Source organism: Mustela erminea, chromosome 19 (genome assembly GCF_009829155.1).
Source record: "Mustela erminea isolate mMusErm1 chromosome 19, mMusErm1.Pri, whole genome shotgun sequence".
NCBI classification, from domain to species: Eukaryota; Metazoa; Chordata; class Mammalia; order Carnivora; family Mustelidae; genus Mustela; species Mustela erminea.
The window spans coordinates 42,249,799-42,277,423 of NC_045632.1; the positions used below are offsets into that span (position 1 = coordinate 42,249,799).

At 51.8% G+C, this 27,625-nt stretch overlaps 1 protein-coding gene across 1 annotated transcript; it reads left to right on the forward strand.

Moving 5' to 3' along the window:
- LOC116578860 lies at positions 1-26,905 on the forward strand. The gene is made up of 26 exons (XM_032323446.1): positions 1-189; positions 4,386-4,590; positions 5,582-5,723; positions 6,325-6,458; positions 6,540-6,798; positions 7,056-7,154; positions 7,421-7,561; positions 7,691-7,771; positions 8,023-8,167; positions 8,583-8,720; positions 9,229-9,301; positions 9,749-9,933; positions 15,051-15,081; positions 15,334-15,470; positions 16,542-16,746; positions 16,850-16,988; positions 17,155-17,288; positions 17,722-17,875; positions 17,980-18,084; positions 18,710-18,811; positions 19,185-19,322; positions 23,724-23,804; positions 24,858-25,005; positions 25,650-25,799; positions 25,951-26,029; positions 26,134-26,905. Exons 1-26 carry the CDS (start codon positions 114-116, stop codon positions 26,327-26,329), a joined length of 3,477 nt encoding a protein of 1,158 aa, XP_032179337.1. The 5' UTR covers positions 1-113; the 3' UTR covers positions 26,330-26,905.
- Positions 26,906-27,625: the final 720 nt, after the last annotated feature.

Sequence of the window (27,625 nt, forward strand, 5' to 3'; positions counted from 1 at the left end):
ACTCCCAGCAGAGCCTTAAACTTCAGACCTGGTCAGGACACTCCCTGAACTGCAGCAGGAAGGGCCCCTGGGCAGTCTTTGGGTGAAAAACAGCGGTGTGCTGCGAGTAGACAATGCTGCTGGACCGACTTTGCCTGCGGCTGAACGCTGTGGTCTGTGGGCTCCTGCTTTTCCTCGTCCTGGGCCAGGGTGAGGCTCTTTCACTGGGCGGCAAGGACTGGGGGTTATCTTGCCAGATTCTGCAGAGGCAGGATGTGAAGCTGCAGGAGGGTAGGCCCCAGGGAGGTGGTGAGGGTGGAGAACTATAGTGTGGGGAAACTTGCACCTGACCCAATGCTTTGAAAGCCCTGGATGGGCCCCTGAGGTGCAGAGAGAATGGTGGCTGGCCGAGGTCACATAGGTCATGTAGTACGGAAGGGCAAGGGAGGCCAGGAACTCTGAGCACAGCCTGGCATGGTAGGTGGAAGCGGGGATCGTAACTCAGAGCGTTTCCTCCTTAGTGTTTGTGATAGAGCTAGCACTCCCTGTGAAAAATAACAATAAGTATCTTCCTGCTGCAGTTTGGCCCTGAGTGTTGTGCCCTTGGCTAGAGGGATGTCCTGGCACCCACTGAGTGTCCTTCCAAAGGGGTCCCAGTCAAGATTACTGGCTCTTGGGGAATCTGGCTGCATAAGCCCCTACCCTTGCATCCTACAGCCCATGTGTTGGAGAGACTGTCATATCCTTCTCTTCACCCCATGCCCCCATCCTGGGTGAGGGCGCTGTCTGGCCTTCAGAGCAAAGGTGACTGCACTTCGTGTCACCACTTCCTGGCTCCCCCTGGCTGTTACCAGTAGCTTAGGTTATTCCGGCACCATGCCGGAGGCCTCCACAGCAACTGTGTCCCCTCTTGCCAGTGTGATCCTCTCACCCTAAATGGCCCAACCATGAGCCCCGACTGTCCTTCCCCTTCCCAGGCCAATTTACTTGGGAGACATCCGCATTAATCCATTCCGCATGGCCCACCCCCAGGGGCTTCCGCCCTTAGTAGCCACTCACCAGGCTCTTAGACCCTCCAGCAGGACAATTTGTTAGGCCTTGCTGATACCTCCCTTTGAAAAATGTTTAATATTTTAGATTGGACAAGGTGTTAGAGGGTACAGGTGATATGTCTGACCCTCTCCTGTCCCATCCTATCCTGGCTCCTTCACAGGGGCCATTAGGATCCCCAGGGCCTTCTACACACCACTCAAGAGTTTCCTCAAGAATGAGTGTGTGCACACATCCTTGGTTTTCACCTAAATGATCACAAACCCCCTCCCTTTCTGGCACACAACTTTTCCACTTCTTGACATAGGGGGCAACTTCCCCACATCTGTATGTGCTAGAGCTTCTTCGTACTGTTTCATGCAAGGGTTTCTCTTCAAGGAGAAAGGATCCTTTATGTAACTAGCCTCTGATCAGGAACATCAGGTTGTGTCCTTTGCCATAACAACCTTTAGGCATTGGAAGCCAGTGGCCACAGTGAGTTACAAGGACAGATATCCCAGCTGCCAAGGAACTGTGTGTAGATAGATGTTACTGGGAACAGGGGTGGGCCTTTGACTTGGAAAGACACTGCTCGGTTGCCCTCTTTGGAACCTGTGAGTGGCTGTTGACTCTGACCAAATCCACCTGCTATTGCATCAGGCATGGCCTGATGTGCATCAGTGTGCATCAGTGTTGACCCAATAGGTGATCTGAGCAGGGAATGGGCAGGCGAGCTGGGAAGGGAAAGGTAGGTCTAGCAGGAGAGTGAGACTGAAAAGGCAAAACCCAGTGACAGGCAGGCACTGGCATGGCCACTTCCCCTTTGCCAGGGGGGCCCCCTTGGGCTTCCTCAGAAGGGGCTGGAGGCTTCTGCAGCCCCTCCATAATACCCACAACCGTCTCCTCAAATCTGGAGTCACTGCATTCACTGTCCTCATGGTCACTGGCCTGATAAGGGTGTTCAGGGCTGAAAAGCAGGAGCAATAAGCTGTGATTGGGGAACCCAGGAGAGCTTCCGTGAGGAGGTGTGCGATCAGGATTCCCACAGATGTAGAAATGGGAATGACCTTCATTCAGGGTGAAGGGAACTGCATGAGGAGAGGCAGGGAGGTATGACTGCCCATCCTGAGAACTCCTCCTTGCTTTCAGGACTCAGTTTCTGGGTCCACCGTCAAGGGCCCTCATCTTCTGTTGTCTCTGGTCTGTGGGTAGTATAGATCCCTGAAGCTGGTTTTTGTTTGTTTGTTTGTTTGTTTGTCTGGTGTGGTTTTTTACTTCTTACTATGGAACCAGGCTCAGATTGGCCAAATTCTGCAGAAGCAGGACCTGAAACTGCAGAAGGAAAGCTTCAGGCAGGCAGGAGCCAGTGGAGGACACCAGAGGAACTGGGAGCCTGACCCCTCATCTCCCTGCACCCCGAGGGATGGAGAGTGTTGGGGCTGCCCGCAGCCACACAGCACCAAAGGGTTTCCAGTCTGTTGTAGAACAGTATAACACATACGCTTTTTTTTTTAAATTTTATTTATTTATTTGACAGACAGAGATCACAAGTAGGCAGAGAGACAGACAGAGAGAGAGGAGGAAGCAGGCTCCCCACTGAGCAGAGAGCCCGATGTGGGGCTTGATCCCAGGACCCCGGGATCATGACCTGAGCCGAAGGCAGAGGCTTTAACATACTGAGCCACCCGGGCGCCCCAACACATAAATTTTTTAAGGTTCACCCATGTCAACATGTTCAGTACTTTTTTCTCTGTATCGCTGGATGATATTCCATAGTACAGACGCAGTACATTTTATTGCTCCGTGTATCAGTTGATGGACCTTTGGATTGTAAATTATAGATAATCCTGCAATGAGCATTCTCGAGCAGGTTTTTGTGTGGTTGTCTGTTTTCAGTTCTCACAGGTTTATACCTAGAAGTAGAATTGCTGGCTCATATGGTAAGTCTATGTTTAACTTTTTGAAGAACTGCCAGATTGCTTTCCAAAACACCTGTGCCACTTCACCTTCTCACTAGCGAGGTGTGAGGGTTTCAGTTTTTCTATGTCCTTACCAACGTATGTTGTTAGCAGAATCTCTTACGTGAATCTCTTTGAATCTTTTTCCTTGTAATTTTGCTTTTCCATGGAAGAAACCAGTTCAGTTCTGGAGAGGATCCCAGAGTTTGGGCTTTGCTTATTATATCCATATGGCGTCTTTTAACTATTTCTCTGCCCCTGGCATGCCTGTAAAGTTGTACTCATTACTTGTATTCTACAGGCTTGATTGGATTTCGGTTTCAGGTTCTGCTTTGTTATGTTTTGGGGCAAGACTACTTTGTGTAGGGCTATGGACTTCCATCAGAAAACATACATTGCTTGTCTTGCTTTTTTGTTACAAAGTAAGTTGTTTGACATCACAATCAGATTTCAGCAAATGTTTCTCTTAGCATGAATGAGGTGAACTTTTTTTCCTTAGCGTATGAGCCATTTATTAGTATTCCTTACTCTATCCCTCGTTATTTCATATTCTTTAACCAAATATGCGTAGCTGGCACATTTCTTCATCTTTTGTAGAAATTCTTTGTGTGTTAAGAATATCGCTGGGGCTCCTTGTGTCAGGCGACTTTCAGTCCCTTCCTCCCTCCCTGATTCCCCTTGTAAGGCAGGGGGTCGTTCTTACCTTCTAGTTACAGTGGTGCCTCGCTTTTGTAGTTGTCCTCACCATATCATCACTCTTGGTTTGAAAGATGCTCTCTCTTTATTTTTTTAAGATTTTATTTATTTATTTGACAGAGATCACAAGTAGGCAGAGAGGCGGCAGAGAGAGAGGGGAGGAAGCAGGCTCCCTGCTGAGCAGAGAGCCCGATGTGGGGCTCGATCCCAGGACTATGGGATCATGACCCGAGCATGAGCCCGAAGGCAGAGGCTTTAACCCACTGAGCCACCCAGGTGCCCCTGAAGGATGCTCCCTTTATGTCATTTCTTGCCACCTAGAGCATGAGATCCCTAAGGACAGGAGCCTTGAGTGTCCAATTCCCACAGTTCTACTGCCTCATGAGACCCACACAGTTGACAGAAAGGATACTCCCACCCCTTCAAGCTTATGTGACCCATTTGTTTGAAGCTCCTGGGGCTAAACTGTGGTGCCAGGTCCCCGGAAGCCTCACTGAATGTGATGAGAAAGGCTGGGGCCAGACCCAGGGAAGAGAGTAGGGGGAGTGGGCAGGAGTTGGAGGGACAGTGCACACACAGGGTTAAAGGCAGGAAATTTGTAAAGCAAGTGTTTGTAGATCAGAGTCCCTTGAGCTGAGGACAGGAAGCGGCAGGCAACATCAGTAGCCTGGGAAGGCCGCTGATGGATAGACTCAACTCTGGTGCCTGTTTCTATGCTCACAGGCCAGGATTCTGCCAGCCCCGTCCGGACCACACACACAGGGCAGGTGCGAGGGAGCCTCGTCCACGTGAAAGACACTGATGTGGGGGTTCACACCTTCCTGGGAATTCCCTTTGCCAAGCCGCCTCTAGGACCCCTGCGATTTGCACCCCCCGAGCCTCCTGAACCTTGGAGTGGTGTAAAGGATGGGACCTCCCACCCAGCCATGTAAGTGGGGTTTCCAAGGAACTCCAGTCCCTCGGGTGGCGGGTACCCCAAGCCCCGGGCCAGGCTGCAGATGTCATTTCATCTAAACCCCCACGGCCAGTCTCCCCTCTGAGTTTGGTGGCTCCCCACATGCATTTTTCCCATGAGCATGCAGATGCTTGGAAGGGTAAAGTAACTTGCCCAGGCTCTGGGCTTGGCACTTAAAACAGAGATACACACCTGCCTCAGTTCTAGTCGTGTCAGGCATTTTCTGCCACCAGCAGAAGCTTGGGTTGGCTCCATGAACCCCGTAAGAGCCTTTGACTCCAGCAGCAGATGCTGAGATCCCTGAGGGGTGGACGACCCCCGCTGTGTACAGTTACTGGGCCAGGGCTAGGGCCAGCCGCCTGGGGCCAAAGGGCATGTGTGTGTTCTTGCATCTGGAAACAGTGGAAGAGATGCGGTTCCCTGAGAGCCTGACTTGAGATGAAGGCTGTCCCATTGCCCTTCTTCTTCTTTTTTTTTAAAAGATTTTATTTATTTATTTGACAGAGATCACAAGTAGGCAGAGAGGCAGGCAGAGAGAGAGGAGGAAGTAGGCTCCCTGATGAGCAGAGAGCCCAATGCGGGGCTCGATCCCAGGACCCTGGGATCATGACCTGAGCCAAAAGCAAAGGCTTAACCCACTGAGCCACCCAGGCGCCCCCCATTGCCCTTCTTACGAGAAGTTAATCTCCATTCGTTCGGGCAGCACACAGATGTGGGCTATTCCCTGGTTCCACACCGGTCCAGGTACAGGAATACAGTGGTGAATGTCAACATGTGCAGCCCGTGGCTCTCGCAGAGACCCCGAAGAGTCGAGATTTCCCAGCCTCGGGGGGATTGGTATCCAAGGCCTTCATGCCCTTGAGGCCTCCCTGGAAGACTGGGCTCCATCCCCTGTGGGACTAAGGGCAGCGGGGAGAAAATCTGGGCCCAGGATCTGGTTTTGACCATGGCACGGCCCCACTAGATGTCCGCAGAACATCACAGTCTTCAACATGATGGCTATGAAGCTGATGAACTTGAGCCTGCCCTTGATCTCCATGTCTGAAGACTGCCTGTTCCTTAACATCTATACGCCTGCCCACGCCCATGAAGGCTCCAGTCTGCCGGTGAGTGCCAAGCCCCTGCCACCTGGGGGGCGAGCGCATGTTGCTTCTGCAAGAAGATCAGAAGGGACAGGATCAGCCTGGGCCCCTCTGCAGTGTGACCCTGTTGAGAAGCCCCTCACCACTGGGTCTGAGAGTGTTTCTTACCCAGCATGAGTGCTGACCCTTGGGCCTGGGGTCATAGAACCCTGGCTGCTCCCAGAGGTCAGAAGCTGGATGGACCCAAGACTCATCCAACCAACTCATGCCCAGGAGACCCACTCAGGGGCTGGATCTGTGGAAGCAACGAGAATGGAGAAACTTCAGTAATGTACCTGTGGGATGATCAGGAAGATGCCCCTTTCTTCCAGCTCAGAGAGTGCCAGGAGAAATGAAGCCAGACTTCGGTACATAGGGTGGGACCCAAAGTATGGGAGATCTAGTTTTCCTGATAGAAATTAGGTCCTTTTCAGTCTAAGTCACGAAGAAGGTCACCCTGTCCTGCCTGAGTTCTGTTTATGCAGCTCGGCACTTAGAGCCAAAGTGGTGGAGAATCCGGCTAGCAGCCCCCGTGGGTTCTGGGCAGGGTGGGAGCCACATGGTGTCTGTGCCTCGATTTCCCCAGGTGATGGTGTGGATCCATGGTGGCGGGCTTGTGGTGGGCATGGCTTCCATGTATGACGGCTCGGTGCTGGCGGCCTTTGAGGACGTGGTGGTGGTCACTATCCAGTACCGCCTGGGTATTCTGGGCTTCTTCAGGTGAGACTGGGGCTGGGCAGGGCAGCGCTGGTGGAGAGAAGCCAGGACCGCCCCGTGACCCCTGTTCGTGCCACCTTTCAGCACTGGAGATAAGCATGCCCCTGGCAACTGGGGTTACCTGGATCAGGTGGCTGCGCTACGCTGGGTCCAGCAAAATATTGCTTCTTTCGGAGGAGACCCTGGCCATGTCACCATTTTCGGCGAGTCCGCGGGTGGCACAAGCGTGTCCTCCCATGTTGTGTCCCCCTTGTCCCAAGGACTCTTCCATCGTGCCATCATGGAGAGCGGTGTGGCCCTGTTGCCCGGCCTCATTGCCAGCTCAGCCGATGCAGTGTCTCCGGTGAGTGCCCCCAGCTGTGGGAAACCAGACCACTGCCTCTTCTCAGACCTCTCAGCCTCCATCATTCTGCTAAATGAGGATGATGAGGGGCCCCTTCATGGGCAGGACTGTCTAGGCAGCCCCTCTGGCTGAGACATCTGAATCCACACCTAATACCTTGTGAGATTTGGGGTGCACCTGCCCCCAGCTGCGACCCTGGGCAAATCCTTCTCCCCTGTCTGGAAGGATGAGGCAGCCCCTGCCTGGTCTCTTTACAGATGGTGGCCAACCTGTCTTCCTGTGGCCAGGTTGACTCAGAGGCCCTGGTAGGCTGTCTGCGGGGCAAAACTGAAGAGGAGCTTCTGGCCATCCAACAGGTTGGGCCGAATGGACATGGGTGTGGCAGAAGGGGACCGGTGGGGGTGGGGAGCAGGTCCTTTACATTCTCTGGGCAAGTTACTCCATCTCCACACCTTGGTGTCCTCACAGCCCTGGGTGGGAAGTTGAGAACAGGCCATGCAAAGCCAATGGCAGGATCTCTTGGGGGAGGGGGTGTGAGCATCCTGGATGAGCTAGGAGGGGGTGAATGGGACTCAGAGCCCATTAGAAAATGTCTGGGACCTCGCTTTGTGGGCCCTCTCAGCCTGTCATGATCATCCCTGGCGTAGTGGATGGGACCTTCCTGCCCAGGCACCCCCAGGAGCTGCTGGCCTCCGCTGACTTTCAACCTGTCCCCAGCATCATTGGTGTCAACAACGATGAGTATGGCTGGATCATCCCCACGGTGAGGCCCAGCCCCAAGCTCCCAGGGGTGGGGGCGGGCACAGGGCGGGAGAGGGGATTCTGGCAGGGCTCAGGGCATCATAGCTGTAGGCCCATCCTACTCTCAACTGGAGATTCCCTCACTACCCAGTTCATGAACAGCTCTGAGACCTGGAAGGAAATGGACAGAGAGACCGTGAAGGCCATTCTGCAGCAAATGTTGACAATGTTGGTGAGGCTTCTGGGGTCCTGCCCAAGTGGACGGGGACTTCTCTCCTGTCCAGAGGAAAGGGAAAACCCATCCCCAAGATAGCTTGTCCATGCATTGTCCCCCATGAGCAAAGGCTGGGGTCACCCCAGAGCTCGGCCTCTTCCTCCCCATTCCCTGTACCATCCCAGGATCCGTCTTCCCAAACCTGACTCTGCAGCCTCCTTGCTGCTGCCCGCTGCCTGACCTGCCTATTTCTGATCCACCTGGGCTAGATGTTGCCTCTTGAGTCTGTTGACCTGTTGATGGAGGAGTACATGGGGGACAGTGGGGACCCCCAGACCCTCCGAGCTCAGTTCCATGAGATGATGGGGGATGCCATCTTCGTGATCCCTGCACTCCAAGTAGCCAATTTTCAGCGTGAGTACATCTATGACTAAGGCCACAGCAGTGAGGGGGCAGCTCTGTGGGTCCCACGTGAGGTCTGTTGGTGTGCAGGTCCCAACCCATGCCTGTATATTAGGTCCCTAGGTGCCAGACACTTAATGTCCCTCATCTCAGTAAATCCTCGAAGCTAGTCTAAGAGATGGGCATTTCCCCCACTTTACAATGAGGACCTTCAGTGACTTAACCCAAAACCATATAAGCTAGGAAGTTCCAAGATCATGATTTGAACCCTTGTCCTTCCCACTGCTCTTGCTCCAGCCAGGGGCTCCCTCACCCCACTGTTCAGATTTAGACCAGCTTCAGACCTAGCTATCTTGTCACCATGGGTGATGCAGGAGAGCCCCAGGTAAGGGACACCACGTCACAGCCTGTGCTCCCCACCCTCTAGGCTCACACGCCCCGGTCTACTTCTACGAGTTCCAGCATCAGCCCAGTTTCCTCAAGGACATCAAGCCGCCCCATGTGAGGGCAGACCACGGTGATGAGTTACTTTTTGTCTTTGGAACCATCTCTTGGAAAGGCTACAGTGAGTGTTCCTGGGCGGGGTCCCTCAGAGACTCCTTGTTCCCAGAATGTGGGGTGGGACCTTGCCTGGGTCCCTGCGTGAGGGTGATTGTCCTCTCTGTACAGAGGAGCAAACTGAGGCTCAGAGAGAGGGTGGAATCAGGTGCCCAAGATCTTACAGCTAGAGAGGCTGAGCTGCAACTCGCTCTCCTCCACCCCTTCCCACCCGAGCTGTGGATGCATGGCAGCGGTGCAGAGGAGGGTATTTTGGAGGCATATTTGTTTCTTAAGTGACTTCCTGGTGTCAGAAGGAAGAAGGGAGCCTTTTTGGTCAGGAATGAGCCTAGTTGGGATGAGGAGAGGGCCTGGCACCCCAAGGCTGTGGGGGGAGTGGGCAGAGAGCCAGGCTGGGGAGGGCAGAAGAGGACCCAAGGAAAAGCTGCACGTGGGCTGGTGAGTGTGGTGGGGGCTGACCCGTGTGCTGGACAGGGGTTGGCCCTCACCTAGACCCTTGTCCTCTTGCTCTCTAGTTGAAGTCACAGAGGAAGAAAAGCTGTTGAGCAGGAGAATGATGAAGTACTGGGCCAACTTTGCTCGAAATGGGTAAGATGTCACACCCCACCTCAGCTTCGGGGGGCGGGGCTTGAACCCATTCAGGGGTCCCCCTTTTCTGTTGTGATCTCATTAGCGTACATGTATCCTTAATTGCAAGGTGGCTCCTTCCCCAGTTCCAGGTCCCACATAGACCTGGGGCCTTGTGGGTGCTGGATGCTCCGCCCATCTCCAGGTGACCTGGAAGAAGGGGACAGTGCCATGTTACCCACAGAGCCTCTCTGACGGGAAGCAAAAAAACAGTCCCAGTCACCCTGCCCCCTGGTGACACTCTAGTGGGAGGTAATTTCTTTCCTAGATTTAGAAACATCCCCCTGTCACTCCCCAACCCCACCTGGCCTGTCGGATGCCTCACCTGACCCCAGTTGGGGTGCCAGGCCTGGCTCAGCGGGGCTCTGAGTGACTACCCCCTGCCCTGCCGGGAGGGCATGTCTACAGGAACCCTAATGGCGAGGGTCTGCCCCACTGGCCCGTGTTGGACCAGGAAGAGCAGTTCCTGCAGCTGAGCACACAGCCTGCAGTGGGCCGGGCCCTGAAGGCCCACAGACTTCAGTTCTGGACGAAGACCCTACCCCAGAAGATACGGGAGCTGATGGAGGCAGAGGAGAAGCACACAGAGCTGTAACTCCCTGTGTCTGGGGGTGAAGGGCCGGGGATGGGGGGCTTGAGTGCAGGTGGGGGTCTACCGGCTATACCCACGCACAACCACTGAGGAGCCAGGAGCTTTTCCTTCCTTCCTGCAGCCATTCATTCGTCCTGCCAGCCAGCCAGCCAGCCAGCCAGCAAACATTTATTAAGAACCTAGTAGGGACGCCTGGGTGGCTCAGTTGGTTAAGCAGCTGCCTTCGGCTCAGGTCATGATCCCAGCGTGCTGGGATCGAGTCCCACATCAGGCTCCTTGCTCGGCGGGGAGCCTGCTTCTCCCTCTGCCTCTGCCTGTCATTCTGTCTGCCTGTGCTCGCTCTCTCCCCCTCTCTCTCTCTGATAATTAAATAAAATCTTTAAAAAAAAAAAAAAGAACCTAGTGCATTGGGGTGCTTGGGTGGCTCAGTTGTTAAGCAACTGCCTTCAGCTCAGGTCATGATCCCAGGGTCCTGGGATCAAGCCCCGCATCGGGCTCTCTGCTCAGCAGGGAGCCTGCTTTCCTTCCTCTCTCTCTGCCTGCCTCTTTGCCTACTTGTGATCCCTGTCTGTCAAATGAATAAATAAAATCTTAAAAAAAAAAAAGAGCCTAGTGCATCATGTTAGTTGCCAAGCCCCCCATAGGTCCTCTCATGTTAGACACACTCAGTGAATCCCCCGCATGAAGCTGTGAATGAGCGAACCTCAATGGAAATTCACCCCGCGCTGAGCCTCAGGTCCCATCCCCTTCTCCTCCCCTCTACCCCACCCCTACCCTCCCTGTCCTCCCCCTTTGAAGAAGGGTTCTTTGGGAAATGTTACCCACATCTGGCTCTCAGCGAGCTCCACGGGCTGTCATATCTGTAAGGAGCCAGTAGAAAGCCTGGATGCCAGGAACCCAGGAGTTCCGAGGTACTGGCCACTGAGGCCACCAAGTACTGAGGACAAAGTCCCCATCCCCACCCATTGTCCCTGGGAGTAAATGTCATCTACCACTGACATTGCAACACCCAACCAGTCACTTACCTGTGTCCCACGAGGTGACTGACTCCATTTTTGTAAGAAGACTGAGCTTGTCCATGGGCCCCTGGAGCCTGGACGAGCTGTTTGGGGGCCAGGAGAGCCAGCTGAGTCCCTCAACCTACCACAGGGTTGGGGGAGGGGTGCAGGGCGAGGCGGCGCAAACCTTACACAATTGTAGCACATCCATCCAGATCATGGTCCGTATCTGCGAGATGGTTCCTGGAAGTTGGACTGGGAGACCAGAAAGTCCAGAATAAGGGACTCTTTGTTTCCAAAGTTCTCTCCATCCAAGGAGGTCTCTCCTCTTGCCTTTTGGAATTCTCCTTGCCAGCCATGCCCCCCACCTTGCTGAGCTTCCCCCAACTCCCCTTGGGTATCCACATGATTAGTTTTCCTGCTTGCCCCACTGCTTTCCCTAAACTCTTCCTTCCCTCACCTTGTGCATCCTCCCCGCAAAGGAAACCCTCTCTTCTGCAGTATTTGATCACAGCGCACAAAGATACCGAACTATGTTCACTCTGCCTCTTTGTTTCACCAAAGCACTTTTTTCTCTGTCTCTCAGAGGCTGTATCCTTCTTCTCATAGACCTAGGAGTCCTGCTATGCCCCTGCCTCTGACCAACTTGCCCTCTCCAGGCACTAGATCTTCCAGGAGGAAAGTCCCCTTCTTTCCCTCCACTGCATGTGAGCCCAACCACAGAGCCTCCTGAAGAGGGGCCCGAGGGATGGAGACTGGCCACCAGATGGCAGACAAGGATAACCTTAAAACTAGGGAGAGGGGAGGGGCTTTCCTGTTAGCGGCCTCTGGTGCATCACGCAGCTCCTGCATCCCAGAAGCATTTGCTGAGCACCCACAGCATGCATGCCTCTGTAGGTCTTTCAGTCCTGCAGATGCATGATATATTTTCCAAAAGTGGATTCCCAGTATTAGTTTCTTAGCCATCTTATTTTTTAAACAGTTTTATTATGGAATAATTTACATATAAATAAATTCATCCACTTTAGGTGTATGGTTTCACAAAGCTGGCTAAATATTGGAGACATACAACCACCATCACATCACGTTTTAGAATATTTCTCTTTTTTAACTTTTTTTTTTTTTTTTTGGTCAGAGAGAGCAGAAGCAGGGGGAGTGGCTGGTGGAGCAGGCAGAGGGAGAAGCAGGCTCCCCGCTGAGCAAGGAGCCTTACGCAGGACTCCATCCCAGGACCCTGGGATCATGATCTGAGTTAAAGGCAGATACTCAGCTGACTGAGTCTCCCAGGCATACCTCAAGTTTTGGAATGTTTCTGTTGCTCCAAAGAGTTCTTTCGTGCCCATTTGCAGTCAATCACTGCCCTGACCCTGGTCCAATATAGCCACCAAATTGCTTCCTGTTGCAATAGTTTGCCTTCTCTAGAATGTCATAGAAGTGAAATCATTTATTACCGGTTTCTGTCACTTAATATAATGTTTCTGAGATTCAACCAGTGGTTTCCTTTTTATTGCAAAGTAGTATTCCATATGTGCCATGCTACATTTTTTCTATCCACCAATTAATGGATGTTTAAGTGATTTCTATTTTTTGGCTCTTTTTATTAAAGTTCCTGTGAGGGGCGCATGGGTGTCTCAGTGGGTTAAAGTCTCTGCCTTCGGCTCAGGTCATGATCCCACGGTCCTGGGATCAAGCCCCACATTGGTCTCTCTGCTCTGCGGGGAGCCTGCTTCCCCCTCTCTCTCTGCCTTCCTCTCTGCCTACTTGTGATCTCTCTCTGTCAAATAAATAAATAAATAAATCTTAAAAAAATAAATAAAGTTGCTGTGAACATTTTCAGACAGGTCTTTGTGCAGACATGTTTTCTTTCTTTCTTTCTTTTTTTTATTTGTTTGAGAGAGAGAGAGCACAAAAGCTGGGGTGGGGGGAGGTCAGAGGGAGAGGGAGAAGCAGACTCCCAGCTGAGCAAGGAGCCGATGCGGGGCTCAATCACAGGACCCTGGGATCATGACCTGAGCTGAAGGCAGACACTTTAGCGACTGAATCACCGGGTGCCCAATGTTTCATTTTGGGGGAGAAAATAGCTGAGTGGAATTGCTGGGTTATATAGCAAGTGCGTGTTTAACTTTTTTTTTTTTTTTAAGATTTTATTTATTTATTTGACAGACAGAGACCACAAGTAGGCAGAGAGGCGGGCAGAGAGTGTGAGGGAAGCAGGCTCCCTGCTGAGCAGAGCCTGATGTGGGGCTCCATCTCAGGACCCTGGGATCATGACCTGAGCCGAAGGCAGAGGCTTTAACCCACTGAGCCACCCAGGCACCCCGCATGTTTAACTTTTAAAGAAAATGTCAAGCTGCCTTCCAAAGTGACATGTTTATGCCCCCACCAGCCATCTATGGGGATTTTAATTGCTCCCTAGCCTTGTGCACACTCGGTCTTACCCGTCTTCCACCGTTGATTAATTGTAGTGGGTGTGTAGTGGTATCCTAGTGTGCTTGTTCCCTGTTTCAGTGTCTTTCTCTGTCTCTGTCCTTGTCTCTGTCTCTCTCGCCTCCTTGCTCCTGCTCTGCTGCATGTACCAATGGATCAAGGTGCAGGGAGAGGGATGGGCCCCACCTGAGAGGCTGCCAAAGACAGTTCAGGGAGGTGCACTGGTTATTTTTCATGGAGGGAAGTTTGACCCTGGGCCTCTCCAGCTCTGAATGCCACCTGGAACCCCAGGAGAGAATCTGGCATCTTGTCTAGGCATGACCCTCACCCAGCTCCTCACTAAGCCAGCACTTCTGTTTGAATCAGTAAATATTTGCCAGAGCCTCGCACTCCCACACATCCCCCACACCATGCCGAATACCGGCCAGCCATGCTCCGGACACTAAGGCCCAGAGTTGAGTCCTGCCTTTACTTGGGCTAGAGGCTGTCCCAGAGAGACAGACCCCCTGACAGACTGCCCAGCCTGTGGCAAGAACGGGCTTCCATGGGCTCAGGTTCCGTGTCTTGTGTTTTCACACATGTAATCTCAGACCCTGTGAGGTGCTTCCTAGGATCGTCACTGTTTCACAGACGACAAAACCAGACCCAGGGCTCTGGGTAAAAAGTGGCACAGCTAGCGCTCAGCAGGGCCTGGATTTGAATGCGGGAGTTCTGGCCCTTCAACTACACCATCCCGGGATTCAGAGTAGGATTTGAGTTGTGAATAAGAAGCTTCCAGCTCCTCTTACTCCATTCTCTCTGCAGACCTCAGAACCTCCTGCCAGGAGTCCGGGGGCCCCTTGAGGGCAATGCCCGGCTTCTTCCCTGTTACTTGAGGAGCCTCAAGAGAGAGGGGCTGACAGGAGAAAATCACGCCCCAAATACACCCTGGGACCTGGAGCCCCATGGCAGGGCCACCTAGGCCCAAGGCCCTGAGGCTTCCTAAGAGTATCAATGCAGCCAAGAGAAATGAAAACCTAGGAACTCAGAGAAACTGGTACACCACTGTCTGCGGCAGCATTCCTCAGAATAGTCAAAAGGTACAAACCACCCAAATGCCCATCCTTGAATGAACGGAAAAACAAACTGTGATAGAGCCATACAGTGAAATATTATTATTCAGCCCCAAATGGACAGAAGTACTGATACGTGCCATAATTGGAGTGAACTTCAGAAACATTACACTAAGTGAGGAACCTGGACACAAAGGGTCACCTGTTGCATGGTTATTATGGGCTAGATCCTGGATAGGGAAGTGGATGAATGGTTATCAGGTTATCAGGAGATGGGGGAGCGTGTAGCAATAGGAGTGACTATTGAACAGGTATGGGATATTTTGCAGAAGTAATGAAAGAGTTTTGTAACTACAAAGATGTGGTATTTGCACAAAATTGCAAATACACGAAGTGCCACTGAGTTACATACTTTAAAATGGTTAATTGTATATTACATAAATTTTACCTCAATTTAAAACAAAACAAAAAACAAGTAATATCACCTTCAATTCCCCTGTATCCAACATCAGGGGGCTCAGGCACCCCCTTGACTAGTAGGACTGGACACTAGCCCCTGCCCCAAGCCATGGGCTCCCTTGGAACTGCAACACAGTCCCTGGCCACCATTCCCTTGGATGGGAGCTGTGTGTCTCTTGCAGTGAGCACACAGGACCTGGTGGAGTTCCCTGGGTCAGGAGAGCTGGAATTTGAACCCAGGGCTTCGGAGCTCCAAAGCTCAGGCTCTTTCCCTCCCCCCTTGTCCGCCCGCCACCCCCCACCCCTGGGGAAATATCACAACATCCACCCCCCTGCAGTGGATCTCTGAACCCTCCCTCCCCAACTTGGGTAGAGGTACTGTGTCCTAGGGCTGGCCACCAGCCAGATGGGGAGGTCCACTGAGGTTTTTATAACATAACCCTTCAGAGATTGGTTGTGCCAAAGGGTGGGGCCTTACCATACCTTCCACTACTTCTGTTCCCAGTTAGTTGTGAGGAGCATGGGGACAGTGGTACAGAGTGGGTCCAGGGTCCTACCCTGGGTGGCCTGGCTGCTCCTGGTGTTCCCTGTCACAGCCACTGGTAAGATATGCAGGCAGAGCCTACCCAGGTGGAAGCTTCGGGGTTGCTGGGAGGACTTGGGTGGAGGGGACAAGAGGGAGGTAGGGTCGAGGAGGGGTGGGCAGCCCGCTCGCTTGGGGAGGAAGCCCTCAGTTCCGAGAAATGGCAGGGGTTGTACGCACCATCTCTGGGCAGAGCCGCTGCCCTTGCAGTCATGTGTGATCTCCAGAGCAAGCCTCCAGAGGCCATGTTCTTCCTTATGTTTTCAGGGCACCCAGGATTTGATTAATCAGCAAGACACAGCCGTAGGAATGAGGGTCAGGAAAGATTTCCCCACAGTTCTAGAAACAAGCAGTGTGCAGGGAAGCATCGGGTCAGTCAAGAGGCAGACGAGGGGAAGGGAAAACGTGGGCAAGAGACTTTATTGTTTGCAGAAGGAAACAGCCAGATGGCTAAGCAGCTTCTGGAGAGGCTAATTCAAATATTCTCATTAGGCTCTGGGGCAGGGGCTGTCCTTCCTTATCCGGTATCTTGCCCTGGTGTGATTAGGGCAGGGGTTATTGATGGGAAATCTGAGAAGCCCAGAGGAGGTGGCTGGGGGCTCAGGCTCTGGATTGGTTGGTTTGCATCTGAAAGACACCTTTCTGGGAATTGTTTATTAGCTCTAAGAAGTGGCCAGCCCTGGAAGTTGCACAGTGTCTCCAGAGTCTGCAGGGCATCAAAATAAAGAAAACAAAATGATGTGGTTATTACACTTAATTTAGCAGATGAGAAATCTGAGGGTGAACAGCTAGCCTGATGGCCCAAAGCCCCATGGCAGGTCTGTGGGTCCCAGGACAGCCTAGTTTGCCCTCCGGGGATTCGTTGGCCTAGAGGAGATTGGCAGACCTTCAAGGGGGGAGGAGAAAGTGGGGGGTCATCCTAAGGCCCATCTCCCAGGCTTGCTGGGAAGGCTAGTCACAGCACTGGGTGCTAAGTGCTCAGAACACGGCTCGCAGAGCGGGTCCATTCGCTGTGAGTCCATTCTCCTCCCTCCCACCATCCCCTGTGGAGGCTGCAAACTCATTCACTGGCCCTCTGTCCTGCCCACAGGGCCTGAGGTCACACGGCCTGAAGTGGACACCACCCTGGGCCGCGTGCGAGGCCGGCAGGTGGCCGTGAAGGGCACAGACCGCCTGGTGAATGTCTTCCTGGGCATCCCGTTCGCCCAGGCACCGCTGGGGCCCGGCCGGTTCTCAGCCCCACGCCCGGCACAGCCCTGGCAGAATGTGCGAGACGCCAGCACTGCCCCTGCCATGTGAGTAGCCCCTTGCAGGTGGACAAGCTGGTGGGTGGCAGGGGTCTAGATGTTGGGGCTGGTGGGCTGACGCCCTGGCCCTCGGGCCCATCCCTGGCTGCAGGTGCCTGCAAGATCTGGAGAGAGCAGAAAATGTCAGATTTGTGTTGAATGGAAAGCACCAGCTCTTCCCTGTTTCAGAGGACTGCCTCATCCTCAACATCTACAGCCCAGCTGAAGCCACTGCAGGGGCCGGCCGGCCGGTGTGCAGCCCTGAGGGCCCCGTCTGCACCTGCAGCTCCGCCTGGCCTGTCCTCTCCCCAGCCCTTTTCTCATACTGCCACAGGGGTCCCAAGAACACCCTGGGTTGATGGGAGGGCAGCTGCTGTCTTAGGAGCTGGGTGTCACTGCCCCATGGCCTCTCTGCAGGTCATGGTGTGGTTCCATGGAGGCTCTCTGGTGGTTGGCGCTGCCACCTCCCAAGACGGGTCAGCCCTAGCTGCCTACGGAGATGTGGTAGTGGTCACTGTCCAGTACCGTCTGGGCTTCCTCGGCTTCCTCAGGTGAGGTGGCCAGTCCGGGGGAGCGCCTTGCTGGCACTGGGCAGAGGCCAGCTTGGGAGGCCCGTCAGAGAACTGGGATGGGGTACAGAACTTGAATGCAGATTTCTCATGCAAGTAGGGTGGCTGGAGACCAAGGGCTCCTCCCCAATGCCCAGAGTTATACAGAGAACTTGGTCCTTTGGACAGGAAGTGTGGACTCCTGACCTGGCGCCAGGATCCCAGCAAGGGATGGGGGCAAGGAGGACTGAGCTCTGGCAGGCTGCCCAGCTGGGCACACCCACACCACAGGCATGGCAGGGGGCTCCTGAGCCTGCCTCCTACCCAGGCCAGACTTGGGGCAAGGGGAGGGTCTGCCGTCCTGGGGGTTGGTTAAAGGCTGACGACAAGCCAGCCAGCCTACCCTAATGACTGCTCCCAACCCCCGGCTCCCTAGCACTGGGGACGAGCATGCACCTGGCAACTGGGGCTTCCTAGATGTCGTGGCTGCTCTGCAGTGGGTGCGGGGGAACATCTCCCCCTTTGGAGGTGACCCCAACTCTGTCACCATCTCAGGCACCTCTGCTGGCTCCTGCATCGTCTCTGCCCTGGTGAGTCTCCACAGGGAGCCAGCAGCCATATCTCCCGTGGCCCCAGACCTCCCAGGGTCTCTGCCCACCCCTGACAGCCCCCATGTCCTCCACACGGCACCCAGGTCCTGTCCCCGCTGGCCGCAGGACTGTTCCACAGAGCCATCGCACAAAGTGGAGTCATCACCATCCCAAATTTACTGGATTCTAACCCAAGGGTCCTGGCTCAGGTCTGCATTTCTTTCATTCTCTCTCACCCAACATGGGCCAGCCCCAACTTGCCCTGTGCTTGTCCTGAAGTTCCAGAGGGTGTCACTGGTAGGGAGATCCCTACCTCTGTTGGTGCAGAGGGACCCACTGGGATGAAAGAAGCACAATGTCCATGGAGGCTCAGAAAATCACCAGTGCCTCCCTTCCGGCTGACACCCCCCCAGCCCGGCACGCCTGTTGTCCCCTCCCTGCCACACTAGCCCTGCTGGAATCCCTCCTCTCTGAACCCTGTCTCATTTCCTTACTCACTCTGCACAGCATGACTGAGCCCGCTAGCTCTGAGAATAGAGTTAACTAGATAATGATACTGTTCTCGAGGGTAAGGGGACTCGGCTACCCACACGGATAATGACAGTATGATGCAATGGGAGACACACGGGGTGCCTGGGGACCACCCAAGCTGGTGGGAAAGGAAGCCTTGGGTTCCTTGGATTGGTGGCAGGACTCTGGCCAGTCCCGAGGCCCCATCTCTGACATCACTGCCCGTCTTTCCTACTGATACACCCTGTGTGTACAGGGAGGCAGAGGTCTGGAAGGTGGGGGTTGATGGGGGAGGGAGAAGCAAAGCTCTTGTCTATCCCCAAGGGCTTTGCAGACTCCCTGGGCTGCCGCTCCACCTCCTCGGCTGAGATGTTGCAGTGCCTCCGGCAGATGCCAAAGGAAGAGCAGATCCTTAACATAAAGACGGTATGCCTACCTCTCAGGGGGCGGTGGCAGGCAATGGGACAGAGGGGTTTGTCCAGCTCTCGTGGGAGTCGAGAAACTGTCATCAGTCTGGGGTGAGGCTCAGGGCAGCCTCCTCTGAAGGGAAGGCTCCCCTGGCTGTGGAGGGCCCAGCCAGGTCTGGGAGCATGAATGGAGGGCCACCTCTTCTAGAAAAGAGGTCTGCTTGGACGCATCCTTTGATTGGGCTCCCTATTCCTCCTGGTCCTCCAACCCTGGTGACCTCTATCTCCTCTAAGGCTCAGCCACCCAGGCATGCAGCCGGGTGAGCCCCAGATGCCGTCTTTTTAGGGCATGGGCCTGATTGGGAAGACCTGTGCCTTGCTTTCTCCTACAGAACATGACAGCGTTCTACACCATTGATGGAACCTTCTTTCCCAAGAGGCCCATGGAACTCTTGAGGGAAAGACACTTCCACTCTGTGCCCTTCCTCATGGGGTTCAACAATCATGAGTTTGGCTGGCTCATCCCCAGGGTGAGTGTCATTTGGCTCTTGTGCTTTCAAGTCCCTGCCCCAGCCAGTCCTCTGCTGCCCCAACACCATCACCGCAGCCTGTGAGCTGACACTCCCATTTGATAGGTGAGAAAGGAAAGCTCAGGGAGGTTTATGGGACTTGCTTAAGGTTACCCAGATTAATTTTCCAAAAGCAAATGCTTGGGGACCAGGCTCTTGCACAAAGTAGCCTTCTGGGCAGCACTGATTCGCAGCATATTCTTGCCTTGGTGTCTGGTTTATACATCAAACTCTATGAGACTGGTTAGTATGTCTCTGTGCCTGGGAGTCTGATTACCTGAGACTTTCAGGTTCCAGATAACAATAAACTAGTGGGGGACATCATGGCCCAAGTGCCTTCCAGTCCCTTCCAGGTGAACAGAACTCCCCACACAAAATGTTAACATGATGCTTTCCTTCTGTGCTTCTTTCTTATCATTCTCTTTCTTCTACCCATCTTTACAGTGATGGACTCTAATGACTGCAAAACTTACAAAGGGAGGGTCTCATCGTAACATTCCTTAATTTCCAAACTTGGGCACTTTCTAGTTTTTATGACGGAAACGAATAAGGCAGTGAACATCTGCACGTCCGTAGCTTTTGTCCTTTGATTTCTTCCTTTGGAATTCCTCTCCAGGAAGGACATTTGGGTGTTTGCTGGATGACAGGCTCATGCAATCTTGACACTCAAGGACAAAACTTATAGAAGTTTCCAGGCCAGGGGTGTGTGTGTGTGTGTGTGTGTGTGTGTGTGTGTGTAATGGCAGACGAGTGTTTGTAATGGCGAAACAGTGCCCTGGACCCTGGCAAGCAGCCTTGGCCCCACACTGTCAACTTAGAGCCATGAATTGAATGGTGAGAAAGAGCCAAGCCCGCTGGCTCCCAAGGCCCCAGGCAAGCCTCCCTGGTACAGAACCCTGTGCCTGGGACTTTGTAGCCACAGATGCTTCTCAGGAATTGGGTGGCTCAGGGCACTGCTCACCTTCTCACTGGTGCAGGCGTTCTCTTCACTCTCCTTGTTATCCCTCTGGGCACAACTGTATATTTCTCAGCCAACTAGACGTTTACTGGATGTCCATGCTGGAAGCTTTAGCCATGGAAAGTAATCAAGACCCCTTATGGAGGCCTCACCATCTCTTAGGCATGGCCACTGGCATAGCACTTGGCGAAGTTACTACACCAGTTTCAACTGCGGCCGGCAACTTGAGTCCCCAGGTTTTGTTGCAACTTTACCAGCATTTGCAGACTATAATTTTAAAAATATAAACTTTATTGAGATGTAATTTCCATACCATAGAATTTACCCTTTTAAAAAGTATATAATTCAGTGGGCTTTATATATCCACAAAATTGTGCCACCATCACCATTATCTTATTCCAGAACCTTTACATCACCCTAAAATGCAGCCCATACCTGCTGGCCATCACTTCCCACCCCACCTCCCCCAGCCCCTGCAACCACTAATGTACTTTCTGTCAAATCTGTGGATCTGCCTATTTTAGACATTTCCAGCAATCTCTACACAGGAAGTGGGGCTCAGACTCACAGACCCTAGATCAAGAGTCACGTGCTCTACCAACTGAGCCAGCCAGGCACCCCCGAGACATTTCAAATAAATAGAATTCTACAATATGTGGGTTTTTTTGTCTGACCTTTTTCATCTAATAGGCTGTTTCCAAGTTCTTCCATGTTGTAGCATGTATCAGCACTTCCTCCTTTTTTACGACTGATCGGTGTCTAGTATGGATATAGTGCAATTTGTTTAGCCATTCATCAGTTCACAGGCATTTGGGTGGTTTCCACCCTTTTGGCTATTATGGGTAATCCTACCCTGAAAATTAATGTACATGTATATGTTTTAATTTCTCTTGGTTATTTATACCTAGGAGGGGAACTGCTGGGTCCTAGAGGAACTCTGTTCAATTCTTTGAGGACCTGTCTGTTTTCCAAAGTGGCTGCTCCATTTCCCATTCCAATACTCATTAGCTCTCATTATAGTCATCCTACTGGGGTGAAGTGGTATCTCATTGTGTTTTTGATTTGCATTTCCCAGATTACTTAGGATGTTGAGCATCTTTTTATGTGATAATTGGCCATTTTTATATCTTTTTTGGAGAAATGTCTTTTAAAATCTTTTGCCCATTTTAAAACTGCATGGCCTTCTTATTGTTGAGCCGAAGAGTTTTCCATGTATTCTAGATACAAGTCCCTTATCAGATATATGATTTGCAAATCCAGTTTTCCCATTCCATGGGTTGTCTTTTCACTCTGTTATGGTATCATTTACAACACAAAAAACTTTCATTTCGATGACATCTGATTTATTTTCTTTTGTGCTTGTGCTTTTGGAGTAATATCTAAGAAGTGATTGCTTAATCCAAAGTCATTGAGATTTACCTCTATGTTTTTCTCAAAGAACTTTATAGTCTTAGCTCTTATATTTAGGTCTGTGATTCATCTGAAGTTAATTCTGTATATGGTTTAAGTTAGGGATTTTTCTGCATGAAGTTATCCAACTGTTCCTGAATCATTTGTTTAGAAAAACTTTTCTTTCCTTATTGAAATGTCTTGGTGCCCTTACTGAAAATCATTGATCATAAATGTAAAAGGCTTACTTCTGGACTCTCAGTTCTATTTCATTAATTTATATGTCTATCCTTATGTCAATACCACACTATCCTGATTACTACAGTTTTGTACTAAGTTTTGAAATGGGGAAGTGTGAGCCCTCCAACTTTCTTCTTCTTTTTCCAGATGGCTGCATTACTTTGCTAGAGTTACAACAGAAGACCACAATGTGGGGCAGGGTGGGGCACTTAAAGAACAGAAATTAATTGTCTCACAATTTGAGAGGCTAGAAGTCTGAAATCAAGGCGTTAGCAGGATTGGTTCCTCCAGAGTACTGTAAGAGAATCCATGCCTCTTCACTAGTTTCTGGTAGCTTCAGGCATCCCTAGCTCTTCGCTTATGGATGGCATTCCCCCTCTGTCTTCACATAGTCCTTCCTTAGTACCATCCATCTCTGTGTCTGAATTGCCCCTTTTTACGAGGACACTAGTCATATTGGACTAGGACCCAGCCTAATGATTACCTTTGTAATCATCTTCACTACCTCTCTAAAGTCCCCATCTCTAAATAAGGTCACATTCTGCAATACTGCACATATCTCTTTGTGGAGACCCAAATCAGTCCCTAACAATTGTTCTGGTTATTCTGGGTCGCTTGCATTTCCATATGAATTCTGACCAGCTTGTCGAGTTCTGCGCCCCCCCCCCCCAAAAAAAATGTGGCTGAGATTTTGATAGGGATCATGCTGAATCTATAGTTAAGTTTAGGAAGTATTGCCATCGTAACAAGATGATGTCTTCCAACCCATGAACATAGGCTGTCTTCCCATTTACATAGGTCCTCTTTAATTTCCCTCAATTATATTTTTGAGTTTTTAACATACAGGTCTTGCACTTTATTTTTTTTTTTAAAGATTTTTTATTTATTTATTTGACAGAGAGAGAGATCACAAGCAGGCAGAGAGGGAGGCAGAGAGAGAGGAAGGGAAACAGGCTCCCTGCTGAGCAGAGAGCCCGATGCGGGGCTCGATCCCAGGACCCTGGGATCATGACCTGAGCCAAAGGCAGAGGCTTAACCCACTGAGCCACCCAGGCACTCCGGTCTTAAACTTTATTAATGAAGTAGATTTCCAAGTATTTTATTTTTGATGCTATCGTAAATGAAATAGTTTTCTATATATCATCTTCAGATTGTTCATTGCTGGTGTGTAGAAACACAACTGATTTGTCTGTTGTTCTTACAGACCATCATTTTTAAGACATTTGCACCTTTAGCTACTGTGGCCTTTAGTTTAGTCTTTTACTTTTTAGTGCAATTAATATCCCCTTTTGGGTATACAGTCTTTGTGTTTACTCATCTGTGGGTTTTCTGTTCCTATTTTCACAAAGATTAGCAAAGAGCCTTGTAGCCATGAAACTAACTTCAATAATTAATGTTTCCGTAGTGTTTACTGTATGTCAGGGTCCTTATATTTACAACCTCGGTGTTCATAATCCTATGAAACAGGTTATTGTCATTTCTTTTTCACAGATTAAGAAACTGAGACAGAGAGCTTAAGTAATAGACCTAGGTCACGCACCTAGAAAGTAGCAGAGCTGAGATTTGAACCCAGAGACTATGCCCTTAAAACTGTAACATATAAAGACAACATTTCACTTTAAAGACAGCATTTTAACTTCCCCTGTGGGCCCTCATATGACACCTGGTCACAGTTGGCTCTGTTCACAGGGTCGTGAACACCTGTCTGCTCCTGGTTGTGAGTGGAGGGTGGGCGGTGATAAGACTGTGATGAGAGGACCCTGATGTCCCCACAGGGCTGGGGTTTCCTGGATAAGATGGAACAGTTGAGCAAAGAAGAAATATTGGCCCTACTGAGACCCTACTTGGCCGATTTGGTGAGTCAAAAGGGAGAAAGGGGTAGTCCAATGGTATCCTATCCAGAATAGTTGGGCACCCTCCTCTTCCTCCTACCCTCCATCCCCCACAGCTACACCCACACTGCCAAACCTCTTGGTTCAGCTGCTGAATTTTAGTTCCACCTAGAAATCCCCTTGGACACGAGTCAATGTGGTTCTCAAAGAAAGATGATCATCATCATCATCTTCATAGACTACCCCCTAATGAGCCCATACTGTGTGCCAGAGACTGTCCTGTGCTGAGCCCTAGACACGCATTCATCTCCTTCAGTCCTCATCATATCCCTGTGAAATAGAAATCTTCATTATTCCCATTTTGCAGAAGAGGAAACTGAGGCTCCAGGTCTTACAAAAGTAAAGGGCAGAGGCAGAGCTTCTGCCAGCTCTGTCTGATCCCAGAGCTTCTGCTGTTAAGACCATCCTGTCAGATGTGGAGCCACTTGGACCTGAAGTCCAGTCACAACCCTGGCTACTTGTCCACAGTTAGCCTTTGAGCCCATTTCTTCATCTGTAAGCGAGGATAAACTTCCCACCTAAGGAAACTGGATGCTGTATTTGAAAAGTCTGCCAGGAAACTAGTATTCAGAAGGTGCTCAATCTATGCATATTTCCCTCCCTTCTTCGGAACCCTCAGAGTTCTCCCCATTCATATCACCCTGTTCTCTGGAGCTCTGGGGGAGCCCCCATGATTTGTTCTTTCACTAACTTCCTGGTTAAGTTCAGCCGGGCAGTCCCTGAACACCAGAATCCTTAGCCAGGAACTTCACATGAGCTGCCAGGCAGCTCTGCCAGGCAGGTTACGACTTTCAACCTATTGGAGATCACACAGCCAAGCTGGCTGACCTGAGCCGAAGGTCCAGATCTGACCTGATCCTGCCCAGACACTATCTAGAACCCCCAAGGGAGGCAGGGGCACCCAGCACATGAGTCCTGGGATATGAAAGAGGCCATGCTGGAGGGTTTGGAGCTTCTTGGGAGGGTCTGCTGGGGCCGTGGGACCAGAGCAAGCCTGAGCTTGGACTTCTGTCCTAGGATGTGCCCCCTGAGGTGATACCCAACATTATAGACGAATACCTAGGCAGCATTTCTGATGCAGAAGCCAAACGCAATGCTTTCCAGGAGTTTCTAGCTGACATGATCATCATCTTACCTGCCATGAATTTCTCTAGAAGCCTCCAAGGTGAGCCTATCCTGTTCACCTGCCACACCCTTCCCATTTTGGCCCAGGAGCTGGATTATCACAGGCTACATGGCCCACACCCTGCTGCTGCCCCCATACCCTGCTTCCTCCCCAGGACACAGACATGACTCTGGCAGGTCACTCTGCAGGCCAGTAAACCAAGGCTCAGAGAGGTGCTGTGACTCGTCAAAGGTCACCCAGCAGGGCTCATCACCAACTCTCAGGGATTCACCTGATTCATGAGTGAATTTTCCCCACATTCAGCCTTTCTCCTGGGAGAGAAGTCTTGCTTCCTCCAAGCCTGGTGGCTAGTCCCTGACACAGCACTAGAACAGCTCCTAGCTCTTATCTTCGTGACCTTGAAAAAGACGCCTGGCGCCTCTGTGCCTTAGCTTCCTCATCGGTAAAACGGCGACAGTAACAGTCTAATTGGTATGTTGCCAGGAGGGTGAAATGAATGATGACACAGAAAGCGCACGGCTTGGTGAGTGACAACCAACAAGTACTCAGCACATGCTTGCTGACAGTGAAGTTGTCAACATCAGAACCGTTACTGGATTGGTGTTACTACGAGCCAGGCCTGCCAAAGGCAGGACCCCATCAGGCTGAGGGTACCTAACCCTGAGGCAGACCTCTCTCCACAGATTCCGGAGTCCCCATCTTTTTCTATGAGTTCCAGCATCGACCCAGTTCTTTCGCGAAGATCAAGCCGGAGTGGGTGAGGGCTGACCATGGGGCTGAGCTAGCCTTCATGTTCGGGGGTCCTTTCCTCATGGACGAGAGCTCCCTGCTGGGTGAGGACACAGAGACGGGCGATCCTTGGGCTACAGGCTCCAACGGGCTAGGCTGGGGCTTGTAGGCACACACGTCTCCAGTCCGCACTGGGGACCCTTGGGTCCTCTCCAGGACCCACCTGACCCTGATCCTGGTCTGTTCCTCCCATAGCCTTTCCAGAAGCTACAGAGGAGGAGCAGCAGCTGAGCCTCACTATGATGGCTCAGTGGACCCAGTTTGCCAGGACAGGGTGAGTGATGGGCAGGCACACCTGACTTTGGGCCTAGATGACTCGCATCTTCCCCCAGTGGATAGTGTGGGAGGCCTTAGCCTGCATTCATTCCTCCCTCCCAGGGACCCCAATGGTGAGGGGCTGCCTCTGTGGCCCTCCTACAACCAGCTGGGGCAATACCTGGAAATCAGCCCGACACCACGAGTTGGCCACAAGCTGAGAGAAGCCCGAATGCATTTCTGGACGGAGACACTTCCTGCCAAGATCCAGCAGTGGCAGCAGACACAGAAGGGCAGTAAGGCCCTGGGGGAGCTCTGAGGGGTGGCACAGTCCCAGCAACGCAGCTTCTTCCTCCTTCTGCTAAGAAACTTTAGCTTAAACCAAGCTGATGTACAGACATGTCCCTGAAAGAATCAGCCCCTCCACGACTAGCATTGTGCTCCGTTGAAATGTCACCTGCTGCCTTCTGCAAGGGCCTTTGTACAGACTCTTCCATCTTCCTGAAGTGCCTTTCCCCCTTACTTCACGGTTAGTCACAGATTATTCTTCAAGCCGGGGATCCCCTTCCTCCAAGAAGCTTTCCCTGCCTTCTTTGGGCCTAAGTCTGTGTCCATTACAGTATAGTCCACCCCAGACTAGCACTGTCTGTGTCTCTTTCACTTCTATGAAGATGGCAGTCAGCCTGACCCTGCTCTGTGTCTCCCACACAAGGGTCAGGCAGGACCTGGAATCAGGGATGTTTGATGAACGAGTAAAAGAGAGTATGAGAATGGCGGCTGCTGGATGTGAAACCAGGCTCTTCAGCCACCGAAGCTATGCTCAGGGGTGCCTGGGTGGCTCAGTGGGTTAAGCCTCTGCCTTCGGCTCATGTCATGATCTCAGGGTCCTGGGATCGAGCCCCTCATCGGGCTCTCTGCTCAGCAGGGAGCCTGCTTCCCCTTCTCTCTCTGCCTCCCTCTCTGCCTACTTGTGATCTCTCTCTCTGTCAAATAAATAAATAAAATCTTAAAAAAAAAAAAAGAGCTATGCTCAGTCCAGCACAGATGTCCTCCTTGGCCAGGAGGGTGGATGGACAAGGCAGTCCTGGGGTATAGGGGAGTCCTGAGACCTCAGGGGATCCAACCTAGAACAGATCTTACCCCCCCAAGCAGCAATCACCCCCAAAGCCTGACTCAGGTTGAGGGAAGTTACTTTCTCTGTGCTATGCACAGCTGTCTCCTGCATAAGACAAAACAGAATCCAGCTAGGCCAGAGCCTGACTCTTAGGATATGAGATGTGAGTTTCCCAGCCCTAGCATTTCGACCCTTAGCTGGGCTCCTCCCTCCCCTCCCAGATGGGGGAGACCAACTTCTAGCGGAGCTTAGCACAGTCCCCACAGCACCTACAAGGACACAGGAGAACAGGTTGGAGGAAGGTGTCTGGACTAGTGCATCAGTCAGGCCGTTGTCACAGAGAAAAGAAAAGACCTACCCACTCAGGCTATAACAGGTGAAAAGGAACCAGAGGTTTTTGAGTGAGGACAAACATTTCTTTTTTTGAGGACCATTACCCCATTCCCTTGAAACATCTGGATTTTAATACATACCACAAAAACTTTCCCTGTCCCCACTAGC

What these genes read in the sequence shown, in the direction of transcription:
- LOC116578860 (XM_032323446.1), top strand. Translation starts at nt 114, where the DNA reads ATGCTGCTGGACCGACTTTGCCTGCGGCTGAACGCTGTGGTCTGTGGG. An exon ending in GGTATTCTGGGCTTCTTCAG is followed by an intron (nt 6,459 to 6,539) that starts GTGAGACTGGGG and finishes GCCACCTTTCAG; the next exon opens with CACTGGAGATAAGCATGCCC. An exon ending in GGCTTCCTCGGCTTCCTCAG is followed by an intron (nt 17,289 to 17,721) that starts GTGAGGTGGCCA and finishes CCGGCTCCCTAG; the next exon opens with CACTGGGGACGAGCATGCAC.